Source organism: Epinephelus fuscoguttatus, linkage group LG11 (genome assembly GCF_011397635.1).
Source record: "Epinephelus fuscoguttatus linkage group LG11, E.fuscoguttatus.final_Chr_v1".
Taxonomy (NCBI): domain Eukaryota; kingdom Metazoa; phylum Chordata; class Actinopteri; order Perciformes; family Serranidae; genus Epinephelus; species Epinephelus fuscoguttatus.
The window spans coordinates 13,411,135-13,428,527 of record NC_064762.1 but is presented as its reverse complement, the minus strand read 5'-3'; the positions used below and the strand labels follow the sequence as shown (position 1 = coordinate 13,428,527).

Here is a 17,393-nt window from a genome sequence, read left to right as displayed (position 1 = left end):
AGTACTCCTTGGTAACTGGGGATAGCTACTGGGGAAATATTCCTGTTTTGGTTTGTTCAATGGTTGACACATTTTTTTGTGCCGTAAATTGAGCCCTCATTTTCCTGGGAGATCGGACACAGTGGCAGACAGAATTTCATAGTGAAAGGAAGGCTCATAGGGAACAATGCTGATGGTGTCACTCTTCTATAGCCATTACACTGTGCAATCAAAACTTACTTAATTATGATAAGTTAAAGCAAAAAACTTGCCTATTTCCACTCTAAAGAGGAAATGTAATAAAACAGCAGACCAAATCAACTGAAAAAATACAAGAAATGTGTTAAACCTTATTGAAAAAGACTGCCATTCCTCGCTCTTCTGTTTAATAAATAAATCTATCTATGAGTGATTTTAGTTCATCCTGACCCAGCCTCTTCAGCATTATTTCCCTTCACTTTTCCTGAAAAAAGCAGGTGCTTTCTCTGCACACTGGAGTCGCACCAGATAATGCTCACAGCAGTGTCATCATTTCCAAAACTAGTCTAAACATGGCTTACCAGGGAACTCCAAAACATTTATGCAGGTGCTGTTAATGTTAGGCCAGTAAATCTGGCATGATGAGAGCTGGAGTGATTGTCTCTCTGTCTGGGCTCGGCCTCGCCTCTGGAGCTGTGATGGCAGACTGAGAGGATTTTACTTCTTTGTAGAAACTCCTTTGTGTTGATGGATGTCAGAGTTTTTTTTCTTTTGGCCTTGATTTGCTCTGAAGTATATGTTAGACTCCTCGACATTTAGGTGAGTGAGTAGACAGAATGTTGGGTCTGCTGACACACTGGGACATCCTTTATATTACCCGACTTCAACGGTGTGAAAAAGATGTTGATTAACTGTTATATTTTGGAAAGGAAAGGTTTAGATTAATCATGTGACTGCAAATAAAGATTCTCAGTAAATTGGGTATTTTTTATTGTCCTTAGACAAAGATGCTGATTTTGTTTTGCATTAAAATCTCCATCGCTATTTGAGGCTACCGCTGCAATGTGTTGTTTTGTTAAATACAGTGAATTTTCCTGTGAGTTTATCAGTCTAAAAAGATGGGTAAACTGACTCTTAGTGTTTACACAACCCAATCGCAAAAAAATGTTGGCATTGTACGTTTTTGCAAACCATGGATACGTTAAATTTGCATGTTACTAAATAGCAGATACATAACTTAACGTGGTTAGGTTTACGTTTTGGCATAAAATACCAATTTTGGGGGACACAGTTCCTGCTGGAAATGCAGCCATGGCTCAATAAAGAACAAAGTTTTTTTGTGGCACTATTATGGCAGGAAATACAGTGACATATCAGTAAAAAAAAAACAACCCCTTTTTGTGGCACTATCCACACTGGAAAAATGAGGAATCAGTGAAAAGTACTTATGTTTGATGCCTCAAAAGCCGATGGAAACATAGCAGTGACTCACTGCTATCCCAACAGGGATTTCATAGCACTATACTTGCTAGAAAAACACAGATGGGTTGTTAGAAACCACCCACGTTGGTGCCTTAAAATCCATCTGGAAACACAGAAATGACTTGCTAAAAAGCAACAGCTTTTTGTAGCACTACCCCTGCTAGAAACACAGTGATGGGTTGCTAAAAAGCACCCACATTTGGTGCCTAAAAATCTGCTGGAAACACAGCAATGACTCGGTAAAAAACAACAGCTTTTTGTACCCCTGCTAGAAACACAGGGATGGGTTGCTAAAAAGCACCCACATTTGGTGCCTAAAAATCTGCTGGAAACACAGCAATGACTCGGTAAAAAACAACAGCTTTTTGTACCCCTGCTAGAAACACAGGGATGGGTTGCTAAAAAGGACCCACATTTGGTGCCTAAAAATCCATCTGGAAACACAGCAATGATTTGCTAAAAAAAACAGCAGCATTTCATAGCACTATCCCTGCTGCAGCAATGACTTGGTAAAAAACAACAGCTTTTTGTAGCACTACCCCTGCTAGAAAAACAGGGATGGGTTGCTAAAACGGAACCATGTTTAGTGCCTTAAAATCTGTTGGAAACACAGAAATTACTTACTAAAAAACAACAGTCTTTCGTAACACTACCTCTGCTAGAGACACAGGGATGGGTTACTAAAAAGCACCCATGTTTGGTGCCTAAAAATCTGCTGGAAACACAGCAATGACTCACTTAAAAATAGAAGCCTTTTGTTACACTACCTCTACTAGAAACACAGTGGTGGGTTGCTAAAAAGCACCCATGTTTGGTGCCTAAAAATCTGTCTGGAAACACAGCAATGATTTGCTAAAAAACAACAGCTCTTTACAGCACTATCCCTGCTAGAAACACAGGGACGGGTTGCTAAAAAGGACCCACGTCTGGTGCATAAAAATCTGCTGGAAACACAGCAAATATTTGTTTAAAAACAACACCTTTTTGTAGCGCTACTCCTGCTAGAAAAACAGGTATGTGTTGCAAAACGCACCCTCTTTTGATGCTGGAAAAACAGCAGTGACTGTTTGTTGGTCAGGAACAGTGGCCTGCAGCTTAGCAGGCATCATGTCCAGGTGACACACCATCCACTATCCCCTCCACCTCATATGACGAAGTCAGCTCAAATAATACGTCACCTCAGAAACATTAATATGATGTGAATAAAACATGCAAATATAATGCATTCAAAGTTTGCAGACCCACAATGCCAACATTTTCTTCTGGGTTGGTTTTCGTCCATGTTTTGATGAATTGGTAATTTCCTCAAACACTATCACTTCATGAATCTAGGATTTTAGGATGATGCATTTGTAAACACACTGGCTTACGTGTAATTTTGTATATGCAACTCTATACATGTGGGTGAGCATGTATGCGCATGACGCCGGTGTGTTGGCTGTGCCCCTGATGCCTGGCTGACTGGTCCCAGTAAGAATGGGAGCTGATATAAACAGGCTTGGTCGTTCCCACGTCTCTGTTTACACTGGGAGACCCCAGAGCAGCACTACCAGAGCACTGGATTCCCTCTGCACGGCGAACTCACACACTATCCATCTCTGTCTCATGCAGAAACACTCACTCAGAAGTACACACATGTAGTATGTGGGCATGCAGATACAGTATCTGTGCATCTATGCAGAAATGCAGCCATCTTATCTCCTTCCCCTTACTTTTATCATTCAAAGCCATTTCCTCCTACTCTTATTTTTTGTAATTTGTAGCCTTGTGCCTGGCTTCATCATCTCCCCATCCTTTTCAACCCCTGCAGAAGAAACTCAAACTGATAAAGCTTTAGCAATCTGACACAGAGTTCCCACAAAGCCATCAAACCAGTACTGAGCTCAGTTTTACAACACTACCGCAAAGACTCTCAAAAGCTTTAACTTTGCTCTCTAAGTCCTTTTGAAAAAGGCCTGTGATGTACGCCCAACATAAACAGAACACCAGGGTCTTGACAAACACGCCCAGTTTACAGGCAACAGTGAGGTCACCCCAGCCGAACATCTCTGCAAAGACGCATCTGCTGACACGGACGACTCAAGGTTTTAAAAGGAATGAAATCGTGTTTTTGGAAAGCTGTAGATGCAAAACCATTTTGTTTTAGTATGTTTCTAAAAGTTCCACTTTGTGTCTTTGGGTGTTTGGAGGAAACTGTGTGACCTTTTCAGCTTTTTGTCATAAGAATACCAAAGTGTCCACATCATCCAGATGCTCAGAGGGAAACACACCTCTTGGGGCCAGGGGATGTATACATATGCAGCCTCCATTCACCCTTGTTAGGTTGATAATATTGTTCCACCCAAAAGCAAATATTTGACTTTTATTAATTATTTCTGTGTCATGTTTAATAAGTAAGAAATGTTATGTAAAACAGCCAAGTTAGCCAACAGCCAATCAGCCACAATTAACATCAAAACTATTGTTACAGACCATAGACCTTTATAAAAAAAAAAAAAAAAAAAAAAGTGGTTGAGCAATTGTGATGTCCCCCACTGGTTTGTGGACTCACATTTTGAAGCCTCGAATTTGGCATTTTGGTTGTCACCATCTTGGATTGTTGGAACCAAAAGTGATCATATTTGGATGAGAGAGTGGCGCAGGACACCAGAAAAGCAGCTTAGCCTTCCTTCCGATTTTTCCCAGTGGCCACTTGTGGTATTGCACCAACAAAAGATCTCTGTGGCCCGAAAAGTATTTTCCCCATAGACCACCATTATATAGGAGATGTCTGTAAAACTGTTGACAGGACGCCCTGAACTGCAAACAAGGTCAATTATGATTCTTTCTATAAAGAATTTTTGATCCATGGGGGTTTTTGATTCGTAAAACTTTCCTCAAGCCAAGAAAAGTGTTTAAAAATCTGTGATGTCATCACAATATAAAGTCTATGAGCCAAGCAGGAGCTTGCGGGTGTGGCTAGCGGGAGAAACACTATTGTGTATGTTGTCGGTGAAGATTCTCAGTCATCCAGGTCATGGTAATTGTAAGCTCTCATCCAAGAAGCTTGGATGAGGGGTGAAACGTCTTCGAGAAATGCAAGCAAGTCCAGTTGCCTACGACATAGCACTTACGACTATTGTGTATATTCAGTAAACTCAGAGGCTAGAAGCTTTTTTTGGTGTATGCGCCAACCGAGCAACTCGATTGGACTGAATCAATGCCATCTTGGGTTATGGCATCTAGTTATTATTATACACCTATGGGGTGGAGCTGTGCAGGAATGAGAGGTGGATCTGATTCATAAGCCCTTTAGTGCCACTAATAAGTCCCCTCTTTGTGCTGCCTTTGCATTTTTACACAGCACCAAAGGACCGCAGCATCATGCTGCTCCAGTGTGTGATTTTAGATAACATGGACATCATGAAAGTAAAAGAGGTGTGAAGGGTGTGACAAGTAACAAAACAGTGTCGGCCTCTGGTGTGACATAACATACGCATCAGGGGCGCTTTCTAAACAGTAGCAATGGCATTAACATCAATTACCATTCTTGTTGTATGGGGGCTGATCTCATTCTCTGCTTGGAGGGTTAGGAGCTCCTGGACCTCATTGTTTTCCCAATTTGAGGACATTTTCGGCCACTGTTATTCTTCTTTGAGTTAGCTGCTAACTGCTAACAACCAATTTTAATTCTCTTGTGGTGGGTCACACATGCAACATGTTGCCAAAACATCAAACCCATGCTGCCCACGATCCCACCCTGCTGGCTGTCCGATTAAGACAGAGATCATTTAGTTTAGTTAAGTTTATTTTAGTCATTTTCCAACTTATAAAGCTCAAATATACTGTTATAGACAACACATAAACATTAAGTTAATTTTTTAGCATAAAAGCAAAATCAAAAACAAAGGACTGAAAAGGTGGAGGCTGAAGCCTTAGCTTATTACACCTACCCTTTTAACTTTGACTGTTTTTGTCAGCTCCCTTTTTCTACCCCCATTCTCGGCTCAAAGGCAGGACAACTCTGTCTCCTCTGCGACTGTACCTTTTATACAGAACTGCGAGACGGAATAACAGCATGAAATTACCGTCTTGAAAAGGCACTGTAAAAGGGGCTATGGACTGTGGTGACGCCTTGCAGACATCCTTTAACTCAAGCTGCCTCACCCTTAAATATGTGTAAATTTAAGCCTTAAAAACCTGGTGTCACTGTGAAGTCTTCAAAATCTGGTGCTTGGGCAGTGACTCAGGGTGTTAGACACTGACAAAAAAAAGCTGTCCTTTAACGTTGGCATAATATATGGCTGGTCGCCGTTATAGTGTTATGGCGCACAGCAGTGTCAGGGGGGAACGTTGCGGGACAAGAACAAAAGTTAAGGTGCTGAAAGTGTGAGTAGGGCTCGTGGGAGTGGCGGTGAAGGGTCCAACAAACACCGACCTTCACCCGGGAGAGCAGTGTTTGTGTCCCGTAAGAATGTAAAGCCAGACCCTGATCTTTTTTCTTTGATCTAATCAGTTGCTTTTGTTGCCTAAACCCAACCACATGCATTACTTGTTGGCATGGGTGCAGATCTGATGACAAGTTTGGGGGGGACACAATCAGCTGTAATTTTTTTTTTTAATTGCACATGTGCAAATCATGCCCACAGAGCGCTTGAGATTGCCAGCATATTTCACGATTTCATAGAGGCTCATCACCATCACCAAGTCATTCAAAAAGCACTACAAAGAGAATCATATGCTTACCTTTACTGTTTATTTCTCTTAAACAGCCAGTAGTACATGGAGCCCACCATCACCCTCCTTTTCACTGCTTCGCTGTTAGTTAATGCTACTTCTAGTTTCAGGGTCTCAGGCATGTTATGTCCACTCACGTTCTCATCTCTTGCCTCTCACGGATTCCCATTTCTCCTCATCATCTTCCCTTTCTCCCAGTATATAGGACTACTGTATACATTTGTTTAATTTCAATCATTTAAGCTATTTAGAAATGGGGGGGGGGCAATTTGTGTTTTTCAGAATTTGGGGGGGACATGTCCCCCCCGTCCCCCCTGGGATCTGCACCCATGCTTGTTGGAGAAAAAAAAAAAGTCAATTCGCATTGTTGTATTGATATAATACGTTTATTTTGAAAGAGACTGTATGTAAACGACAAATTTCTTGTGAAAACGGAAATGCATTTTGGTCTTGCATTTTGGTTTTGGTCCATAACCAAACGTCAATATGTGACAGGGTCAGAGTGAGAATGTGTTACTACAGTTTTCATGATTGGGAAAATTAGCTATAGAGACCTTAACCGTATTTTTTATTAGGCTGTAAATATGTTTAATTCTAATGTAAAGTTGGACATTTTTAAAATGTGGATTGACTCATTTACTGAGCCAGCCTCAAGTGACCATTTGATGAGCTGCAGTTTTTGGCATTTCCACGTTGGCTTTGTTTTTTAGCCCCAGAGACTGCTGGTTGTAATACACATACACACACACGCATACACATATTCATATGCACACACATGCAGGCACACAAGTACATAAATTTCCCAGAAGCATGAAAAAATGATTTATCTCTCACTTTGCCTCAGTCACTCTCTCTTTGACACACACACAGACACACACACACACACACACACACACACAGAGAGTAGTTACAGTGATGGACCGTCTATTTATTCTTAGACATATCTGCATCTATTAAGCCGTAAGTGCTCACATCTGTGTGTTTACATGCCGCATCTTATGACCTAATGAGAATAAGAGCATTGTTCCCCTGGGAAGAGACTGCCCCAGTGATGTGCAGCCCAACAAACTGTAAACATACTCCTGCGCCCTGCGTCAGCCGCTTCGAAACACACACACACACACACACACACACACACACACAAACATACTCACGCCATCAATGCTAGTGGTCTGACTTTTCCTAACCTGCTCTAAATCTAAACCTTTATAGTAAACATCTTGGGACATCCGAACAAGGCTCTTGTGCAGAATGGATGTGAATTACAAGGCTATATTTCACCAGGAGAAGCCCAGGAGGATTAAACGAGAGGGGGGGAAGAGACAATTTGGTAACCAGGGAGGAAGAACAATAACAACAAGGCTGAATCATAAAGAAGTTATTTTTCTGTTTTGTTTGGGCGCAGGCCAAGAGAGAGAAGTGTTTGCAGCGGTCCGAGTAGAAGAGCTGGGTTACAGGACACAATGCATAAATGTGTATATGCAAGCAATAAGTCATGGATATTAAGACGCAAATGTGCACACATACACACTCAGACTCATGCACAGAAATCTCTGTTTAGTTTGAGCAACATTATTTCATAAAGATGATCATTCTTAGCAGTTTAACTCTTGTGCAGTGTTGCGCAAAGCTACACAAACAAGAGCAAACGAGCTCAAGTAACTTTTACAAGCACAAAATATCGTATAGTCATGACCAGTCCGCCTAAAGGTCACCATCACAGCAGGATGTGACAGTGCGCAGACACCTCAGGACAGCATCCATTCACTGAATTCATTCATGAGCCACGGGAGCGGCTGTGAACTCTCTCATTGATAACACAAACATTCCCAACCGCCTCCAAACTTTACTCCTTCTCCTCTTTTGTAGCCTGTCCAGAATTCCCCGAGGAGCATTTACTGACCAGATGTGCTCATTTTCCTCGGAGATGTTCTAATCCATGCAGCTTAAATGTCAATACTCCATAAACAGTGAAAGAAAGTAACACATTGTTAGCTGGGAAGTGTGTTAACATAAGACTGTTAAGTGTAATATTGGCAGACGCTGATGATCACAAAGGCAGATCTGTGGACACAGAATTTGGCTGCAGTCAATAAGCATTTTAACTCTTACGTGGACATGCAAATTATACTATTAATGGCTCAAACATCATTTATAAGATGTTAAAATTATTAGCTCATGCTGCAGGACATGGTGTAGAAACCTGAGCTCTTCTTGTTTCAAATTATGTCAAAGAATATATTTCTTTCCCACCAAGACAGCCGTCAGTGTCCACACGGTGGCGCAAGTTACCAACTTTAACTCACTGGTTGCTGTTCAAGGCCATCTGTGCAGGCAGACAGAAATATTACAGTAATTATGTTCTTGATCTCAGTGAAGGGTCTGTTTTATCACATGAACAGTTTAGGGTTAATTAGGATTTTTCTTTGCAATTCATTTTAACTAGTTATTTATTTATTTTAAGATTACTTTTGGGGCTTTTTGCCTTTATTTGATAGGACAGTAGTAAGTGTGAAGGGAGAAGAGGGGGTATGACAGACAGCAAAGGGCCGCAGGCTTGAATGGAACCAAGAGCCACTGCAGCAAGGACATTGCTTTTGCACAATGGATGCCCGCTTTACCAACTGAGCTACTGGGAGCCCTTTAACCATGTTATAAAAGCAGTTTCACAGGCTTTAATGCAGTTAACTACATGTCAGCTGGAGACATGTCAAGTCAAGTCAAAGTCTATTATAGCTAGATATCAAAAAGCATCTTGCAAAGGGCTGTAAAACAATAATGAATATTAGCAGAATGTATAAGAATGTAAAAATAAATACACTGCAAAACACTGTCACAAAACTTTTGAAATATATTTTTAAAAAGTGTGCTAAAATAGACCAATACAAAGTATGCACATGAACATAACCACATAGAAAAATGTGTAACACATAGAAAACTATATTAACATATACGCAACTAGTGACATATACATAAACATAGAGACATCTCTCTCTTCACTTTTTAGAATTAATAGAATTAATTAAGAATTAATAAACTATATCAAAGAAAAAAAAATCTCCTGATCTTCACAGAGTAGCCTGCACACCACCAGAGAAATCCCTTAGATCATCAAATAAAGGTCTACTCATTGTACCTAAAATCAAGTCTCAATCAGCTCATGGTGCTTTTAGTCATTATGGTCCTACTCTCTGGAATTCTCTTCCACCTGAACTATGGTCTGATGTAAGTGTTTTTTTAAGCAAACTAAAAATGTATCTTTTACCTCAAGCTTTTAGTTAGGATTTTAAGTGTATTTTTATTTGTTTTAGGGTTATTATTATTATTATTATTATTATTAATAATAATAATAATAATAATAATAATAAATTTTATTTGTATTGCACTTTACATTTTAGCAATCTCAAAGTGCTACAGAGCAGGATAAAAAAAATAAAAATAAAACAGACTATAATTAATACAATTTGAGAATTATTAAAAATGATTAGAGACAATAAATATTATTATTATTATTATCTCCCCCTTTTTAAGAATAATGTTTATAACACCTTCTTCTCGAAATCTGATAATAATAAATGTTTTTATCGTTGTGTTTTGAAAGTTGTAACCGGAAGTTGAAACTATTTTGAAGTTCACTAGGTCACCTGGTTTTATTTTGAAAGCTGAAACAGGAAGTCGCTTCGCTAGTCGGTCAGTAGTACGCAGAGGAAGGAGTCTGTCCACAAAAAAACACCGTCACTGGACTGTTTATGTCTCGGGGGTCACAGCTGTGAGCTAGCTGAAGAGGTAGCTAAAGAATTAAAGCACACATCTCATATACACACATCTGCATTAACACGCAAACCTAACTGGAAACAGTGGGACCACATCGTCCTCAGTGAGACAGCTAGCCGGCTAGCTAGCTTAGCTAACAACTTTTCATTCATTACTGCCTGTGCACTTTCTTTGTTGCTAGCTAACGGTTAGCTTTATTCACAACAGTAGCCGGGCAGTAGCGAGCTGTCGTTTCTTTTTATTTTTAGTCGTTTATATCAGTGTAATTCTAGCCATAATAACACGTCAGTTAATGCAGTCATGCTGAATTAGTTTGCGGATGATAGTTGACAGCCCGTTTGTTAGGCTACCGGCGAGATTAGCTATCTTAGCAACAGTTCCCTAAACAAGCTTATCAGTTGCGTTACTATGCAACACAACACTAGGATGAGGGATGGATCAGCTGTAACGCTAACAAACCTTATATTTTAGACTAAACTACGGCGAGCTCTTCCTTACGTTTAAACACATTTAGGTGGTCGCGTTTAGCATCCATTAAATCATTTTCTTTATCTTGCATGCTGTTTTAGTAGCAACAGAGCGAAGCTAACGTATCAGGCTGTTGTCACTAGCAGGCAGGCTAACGTTAACTCATAGCCACAATAGCACAGATGTGCATTTAAAAGGTCAATTTTTCTAAATGTTTAGATCACTATAATGTCTTGCAGATGCCTGTGTGCTTCCTGTTTTGTTATGCACTCTCTTGTGTCTCATGTAGAGGGAACCACATAGCTGCAGAAACAGTTGAACTGGTGCTACGCACCTTTTATCACATGTAACAGCATTTGCACGAAAGGACTGTCTCTGTGTGCTAGCTGATTTGACTGTATGTGCAAACTAAAAAACATTGAAGAAGGTATTTTGCAAAGATAGATAGATTGTTAAGTTTATTGTTCGCCTCAGTGGAAATTTGTCTTAAGCTTCTCTCAAAATATCAAAGGTACAGACAGACACACAACACAATACACCATTAAAAACGTACATTTTAACAATATATATAATACAATGGTGCAAATAGGCAGGTAGGACCACTAGTTTATGTATAGTTAAAGATAGCACACCTTATGAAAATGATAGCCTTTCCTGGTACAGTCATACAGTCTGTGTTCATTGCGTGTATGGCACAGGGAATAAATGACTTCTCATATTTGTTCTGGCTGGTTTATGGGACCCTAAATCAATGCCTAGATGGGAGCTGCTCAAACTCTGAATGTAATGGATGTGAGGCATCTGCAGTAATATGTTTGGCCTTCCTGCGTACAGCACTGTCAGATATATTGCTGAGTTGTTTCTGTGACTTGCCAGTAACTGTTCCTGCAATGTTGACAATCTTGGAGAGCTTGTTTTTCGCTCTTTGCACTCAAGTTGCCGTATGATGCTGCAATGTCACACGGCATAGTTTCAAAAGTCAAAATACAAATAATTCCTGGGCCTTGTTTACCTCCAGCTCATCTTGTCTTCCTGTCCGTCCGTGAAGCGGTGATGATGGTGGCGTCGATGATGAATGTGTGAGGAGAAACCCCCCTGTGGTCCTTCCGCTGCACCGCACACTTCCTCATGGATTCCAGCAATGACGAGGCACTTGATATCATTGTCACCAATGTGGTGGCAACCTTCAGGACCAGGTGCCACCTCAACCTGCGCACCATCGCCTTAGAGGGGACTAATGTCATCTATAAGCCGGAAGTAGGGGTAAGGACATCATATAGAGATAAAAAAAAAACAGCTCACCTATATTTTGATTATGTGCAGCTTTGATGTGATATTAAGGCTTTGTGATGTGGGCCATGCTGGGAGCATTCAAAGTTTGACCCCTTTTTCGTTGTTGTTTTTAGAAAGTCCTGATGAAGCTTCGTAAGCCCAAGATAACAGCCTCAATCTGGTCTTCGGGGAAAATCATCTGCACTGGAGCAACAAGGTAGACATGTTGAACATGAAACATGTCACACACACTCACATTAACCAGTAACTCACTGGGGACTTATAAAAAAAACTAACAGATGGAGTTGCCGGTTTCCAAAGGGCCATGCATTTTCTCTGTTGAGAGAATTGCTTGCTGCTGATGTCTTGCCTCCCTCTTGGTGCTGCTGTAATGTTGGCTACAAGTGAATTTTTGAGCAAGATCCCCATCAGCTGCCAATAAAGTAGAGGCATTACCATTTGTCTCACCTGTCACAGATACAACGCTGACAATAGAACTAGTGAGCAAATGAGCCACCACAAACCAGCACAGGGATGACTTTAGTTCTCGGTGCCCTGAACATACAGTTACTCTTAAGGGTGCCAGCTACTGTTTGTGTATTACATTATTACATCTCTTTTGCATGCCAAAGTACACACAGTGTGTTTACCACTGTTCTGCTGGCTCTCACTTTTTGCTCCCCTCTTCTGTTCAGTGAGGATGACGCAAAGCTGGGTGCTCGCAGGTTAGCACGCCTTCTGCAGAAACTGGGCTTCAAGGTGAGTATAACTGGAACATAAAGTTAAAAAAAAAAAAAAAGAATATCAGTGCAGATGTAAAATTAATATTATCTGTTGTTGGTATTGCATTTCAGATTGTGTAGGTAAAGGTAGAATTTGCAGGAATTGTTGGCTACTGTTAAAGTGAAAGCCAACCCCAGATTCAGTTTTGCTGTGGAGCGAGCCTTGTCCCCTTGGCGCTTCACCTCGCTATATCTGTGGTTTTCCGGTGTTGTGACCATCATTTTTTCATAGCTCCATCTTGGATGCGTCCTGCTTATGATCTGGCTCCTGATCCTTACCTTTTTATAACGTTCCGACCTCAGATGCATTCTATGCTGAGAAACGTCCTGACCACAGCTAAATAAGAAGAAAATGACCAAATACAGGCAGAGGGCAGATACATACACAGTCACACACCTCTAGTGGCTCAAAAGTGATGATTGAAAGGGATTACCTTTGTATAAGTATATATATTGATTTGTAGAAAAATCTTACAGTGTGTGAATGTGTGTGAGACGTAGTGTTAAAGCGCTTTTGAATGGTCGGAAAACTAGAAAGGTGCTCTACAAGTGCAGGTCCATTTACCCTTTGAATAACAAGAAAAGACAACACACACAAAAATCCTGAGCATAGTCCAGCAGATGTTGAAGGACCTCAGTTGCCTCAGAACATAGAAACGGCTCTGGCCCTTCCTGTAGAGAGCGTTAGTGTTCTTAGCCCAGTCCAGTTTATTGTCAATGTGTACCCCCAGGTACTTACAGTCCTCTACAATGTCCACACTGACCCCCTGGATGGAAACAGGGGTCACCGGTGTCTTGGTCCTCCTCAGATCTGTAGCCAGTTCCTTTGTCTTTGCCACGTTGAGCTGCAGATGGTTCTGCTCACACCATGTGACAAAGTTATCTGCAACAGCCCTGTACTCATCCTTATCACCCTTGGTGATACATCCAACTATAGCAGAGTCATCAGAAAACTTCTGAAGATGGCAGGTATCAGTGCAATAGTCCGTTGTGTAGAGGGTGAAGAGGAAGGGAGAGAGGACAGTCCCCTGCGGGGCCCCGGTATTGCTGACCGCTCTGTCTGACACACAGCGTTGCAAGCGCACATACTGTGGTCTGCCAGTCAAGTAGTCGGGTGTAATAGATCTGTATCCAAATAGCTGCTTTCTGTGGCTTGTACTTGCTTATATTTCTGCAGTAACTAGAGTTTAAAGGAGGCTTAGCTATAGATAAACTTGGCAGCACTAAGGCCAAATAATAAAAGACTGAAAGACAAGAATTCTCCTTTAATGGGAAAGTACAGATACAGTAATATATGTGCATGTGCATGTTTGTGCGTTGTTCTGCAGGTGAGGTTTTCAGCCTTCAGAGTTGTGAACGTGCTGGCAGTTTGCTCCATGCCATTCGCAATCCACCTCATAGATTTCACCAAGAACAACCGACCCATTGCCAGGTAATACAGTCTGTGCGTCACAACTAACATCATCACACTTAGTAAAAACCTTGCCCCGCAGATATCAGCCCAGAATCTCTGATATATTAGTTTTGAGTCATAAATTCTGACCTCATTAAGAAAAATCATTGTCAGAATTACCTGTCATTGACATTAAGCTTGATTCACTTTTGCCTGAGACATTTCAAAGCACGTATTATGACGTAAATAGCCCTGTTGTTTAAAATGTTTTACTGATAGTGATGTGATATTTGCAAGGACAGGATGACCTCTAGTGGTGGAAGCCCTGCTCAGCGCTTCAGTATGCATTTGGCACCACAAGCAGACAGAAGATGTTGGTGTAGTCAGCCTGTGATTCACTTGTTTATGCAACAGCATATGGCGTCATGTAAAACACTCTCAAAGCTGTGTGTGTTTTCAGATATATGAGCTGAAACCTTTCAGTGATCAGCACTTCACCATGTGTTTGTTTCTGTTTGCCAGCTATGAACCAGAGCTCCATCCTGCTGCCACGTACAGGATCAAACACATCAAGGCCACTATCCAGGTGTTCTCCACTGGCAGCATCACAGTTACAGGTACTTTGCATAACACACACACATATACGCACACGGACCTCTCTCGCGCTTATTTACATACAGCTAGAGGGCACACCAGCTTAAGGGATTGGGGTCACGTTGTTGTAATGCACTTTTATAGTCTGTTACAACCAGAAAAGCTGTTTGTAAGTAACCTAATTCCTCAAGGAATTTTACTCAGGGTGAAATATGCCCCCTTTGTATGTCATGCCCGGGGCGAAACTAGACCCAAACACCTGTTGTGGTTCTGAATTTGTCTGCATGTGGTGTGCTGTTTTTTATTGCAGTCAAAGCTTATTCCTTTGCTTTCACCCCACCCCGCTCTTCTCCATCCTGTCATCCAGGACCAAATGTGCAGAATGTGGCCACGGCTGTTGAGCAGGTTTACCCACTACTGTTCGAGTGTCAGAAACCCCTCTGCAAATGAAAGAGAAGGCACGTCGGATTTGTTTGTTACAAGTGAGGAAGCACCTTAACCCTGGATTTATTTGCTTGATTTTATCACTGAGCGGCAGCAGTGACAAACTTCTAACACACGTCAATGAGCTTGATGTCACCTGGATTTTTTAAAAAAAATTCCTCAACGACCCTAGTTGGAGTCTAAAAACTTCCCTCTCACAAAACGTCAGTGTTGTCGTGGATTGTGTGGCTCTTGTGATTTTAACAGCAAGTACGTCTTCAGGCATTGTATCCTTCAGCAGGAACCACTCCTCCTAACCTGACTGACACTGAGGAGGGTGGAAGTTATCTGCTCTCGCTCCTAATTAGCAGAAAGACCAGTTTTCAACAAACATTAACCATTTTAATGCTTAACAGTTGCGAGCCCATCGCGGAGAGTTGGTATGCTAACACTAAACAGCCTCACCTTTAACCCTGTATACAAGAAGTTGTCCCATTTGCTTCCTTCTCAAGAAGAATCTCCGTCCATGGCTCGACTGTAGACATTTTAATGCAAATACAAGGTGTCCACTGTGTTGGCCACAAAACAATAAACAGCAGTAAAACCATAGACTGTAGAGTCTGGACTGTTATGCAGATGTTGCTCACAATATGCATTAATCTCTGACTTTAATTGTTGGTCTCTCACATAGACTGTTTATAAAGATGGACGACACATCTCCACTTCCTCCCAGAATATTCCTTACATGGCCGCTGCCATCTTGTGCTGGTGACAATGTCCGTAGTATAGAGTTCCCAGCCATTCACCCGTCCGACCAAGCAGCGCCATTGACCACCAGCACACCAGTTGGTACACACAACTGTCAATCATGATGTCAGATCCTCCTTTAAAGCATCAAATCATTATTGAAAAACACTTGAACATACATCAGCGTGTTAAGAGCCACCTAAAATGACAGAAACCATCTTTGGAGAAAATTTATTTGACATGTACTTTGATATTTTAGTTTGGCCCATGTCCCATCTGCTAACATGGAGGGGGCGTCCGTCTTTATATACAGTCTATGGTTTCTCACATTTCGCTATGTAAGTTTAGTTGTCACTTCACTTTAAATTTCTTGTTTATTAACCGTGGTATTGGCTCAGAATGCACACACACACACACACACACACACACGTGTATGATTTAATGTCTTGTCATTTTCTAACACAAGTCAAATATGGAACTGTTTTTCAAGGCTGGACAATGTACAGAACAAAATGGACATCCTTAATGTTTTGGAATGTGATGAAAAATTCTAAAGGGTTCAGGTGTGTTTCATTTTTCAGGTGTTGCGACGTTGAGCCATAGACCCCTCACTCACTTTAAATGAACACAGCTACTGGTTATTTACTCCCAGGTTTCATGGTGCTGAGACAAGGCAGGGCATTCAATGAGCTTTTTGAGTAGCACGGGAATAAAGCTACAAACACTGTTGGGAATTGGTCTTGGAAATTGCTGTAAAGAAACAGGACAATGTAGGAGAAACTAATTACGAAGAGGACTGTAAGTTTAAAGGCCCAGTGTGTAGGATTTAGGGGGATATGTTGGCAGAAATCGAATATAATAAGTATGTTTTCCTTAGTGCTAAATCACCCTAATAAGAGTCATAGCTTGAGCCTCTGATATCTACACATGGAGAAGGTCCTTGTCTGCAAAGACCGCCATATGGCACCACCATGTTTCTACAGTAGAGCAGAATGGACAACCAAACACTGGCTCTAGGGCCATTTGCGTTTTTTGTCTGCCCGAACCTAGCGGCATCGTCAAAAACGCTGATTTTTAACGTGAAACTGCTTTATTCAGTTTTTTTTTTTTACCAGTTGTAAACACCTTGTCCATTAATTTCGGAGAGGAAGGAACCTCTGCGGATAATCCAGCTCCTGGTACAAACCTCCTGAACAATGAACACTGAAGGAATTCTAACTGGGAGCTAATGCTTGGCACATGGGAGAAATTTTATCTAACTGCAATCTGCAGTACTCACCACTAGATGCCACTAAATCCTATAAATCCTACACACTGCTCCTTTAAGTAAAGAACTCATAATTACAAAAGCAGCCATTCACTTAAATCATTCAGTAGTATTGCAGTTAACTCATCAAGACATTTAGCAGTACATTCATTTGAGTTTTTGAAGCAACACAGTGTTCAAAGAGGCCACGCTTGCAGCATTAGCCAGTGCCTGAACTGTCTGAAAAACAAAACCCTTCACAGAATATCGTTTGCTTAAACAACAAAAAAACCACGGTTACGTGTTTTAAATGGAAACCCTAGTGACAGGCAACATAGATGTATGTATATAATATTAGCATCTGATGGAGAAGATGTTGGTTTGACACGTTTCAACCTTCGACTGGTGTCGACTGAAATTTGTGAAACTTGTTCAGAATTTTGTATTTTGTATAAAAATAAAGGTTCATGGTAAAACAGGCCACCATGGGACTATTGTTCAGTTTGTTTTACTCACATGTTCACAACTTCCTCTTGGT

General features: G+C 41.1%; 2 protein-coding genes across 3 annotated transcripts in view; one reads left to right on the top strand and one right to left on the bottom strand.

Annotated features, from left to right (window-relative positions):
• aldh8a1 (aldehyde dehydrogenase 8 family, member A1) overlaps nt 1-17,393 on the bottom strand; it is a 206,341-nt gene that overhangs the window by 13,423 nt on the left and 175,525 nt on the right. The window lies entirely within an intron of this gene.
• Nucleotides 9,825-17,345, top strand: tbpl1 (TBP-like 1). Of its 2 annotated transcripts, none has more exons than XM_049589191.1 (7): nt 9,825-9,942; nt 11,417-11,661; nt 11,805-11,887; nt 12,366-12,429; nt 13,781-13,884; nt 14,368-14,462; nt 14,807-17,344. In XM_049589191.1, the coding sequence occupies exons 2-7, from the start codon at nt 11,527-11,529 to the stop codon at nt 14,887-14,889; spliced, it is 564 nt and encodes a 187-aa protein (XP_049445148.1). In that variant the 5' UTR covers nt 9,825-9,942; nt 11,417-11,526; the 3' UTR covers nt 14,890-17,344. The 2 variants fall into 2 exon arrangements, with proteins under 2 accessions (XP_049445148.1, XP_049445147.1); XM_049589190.1 differs by having other exon boundaries at nt 9,833-9,942; nt 11,447-11,661; nt 14,807-17,345.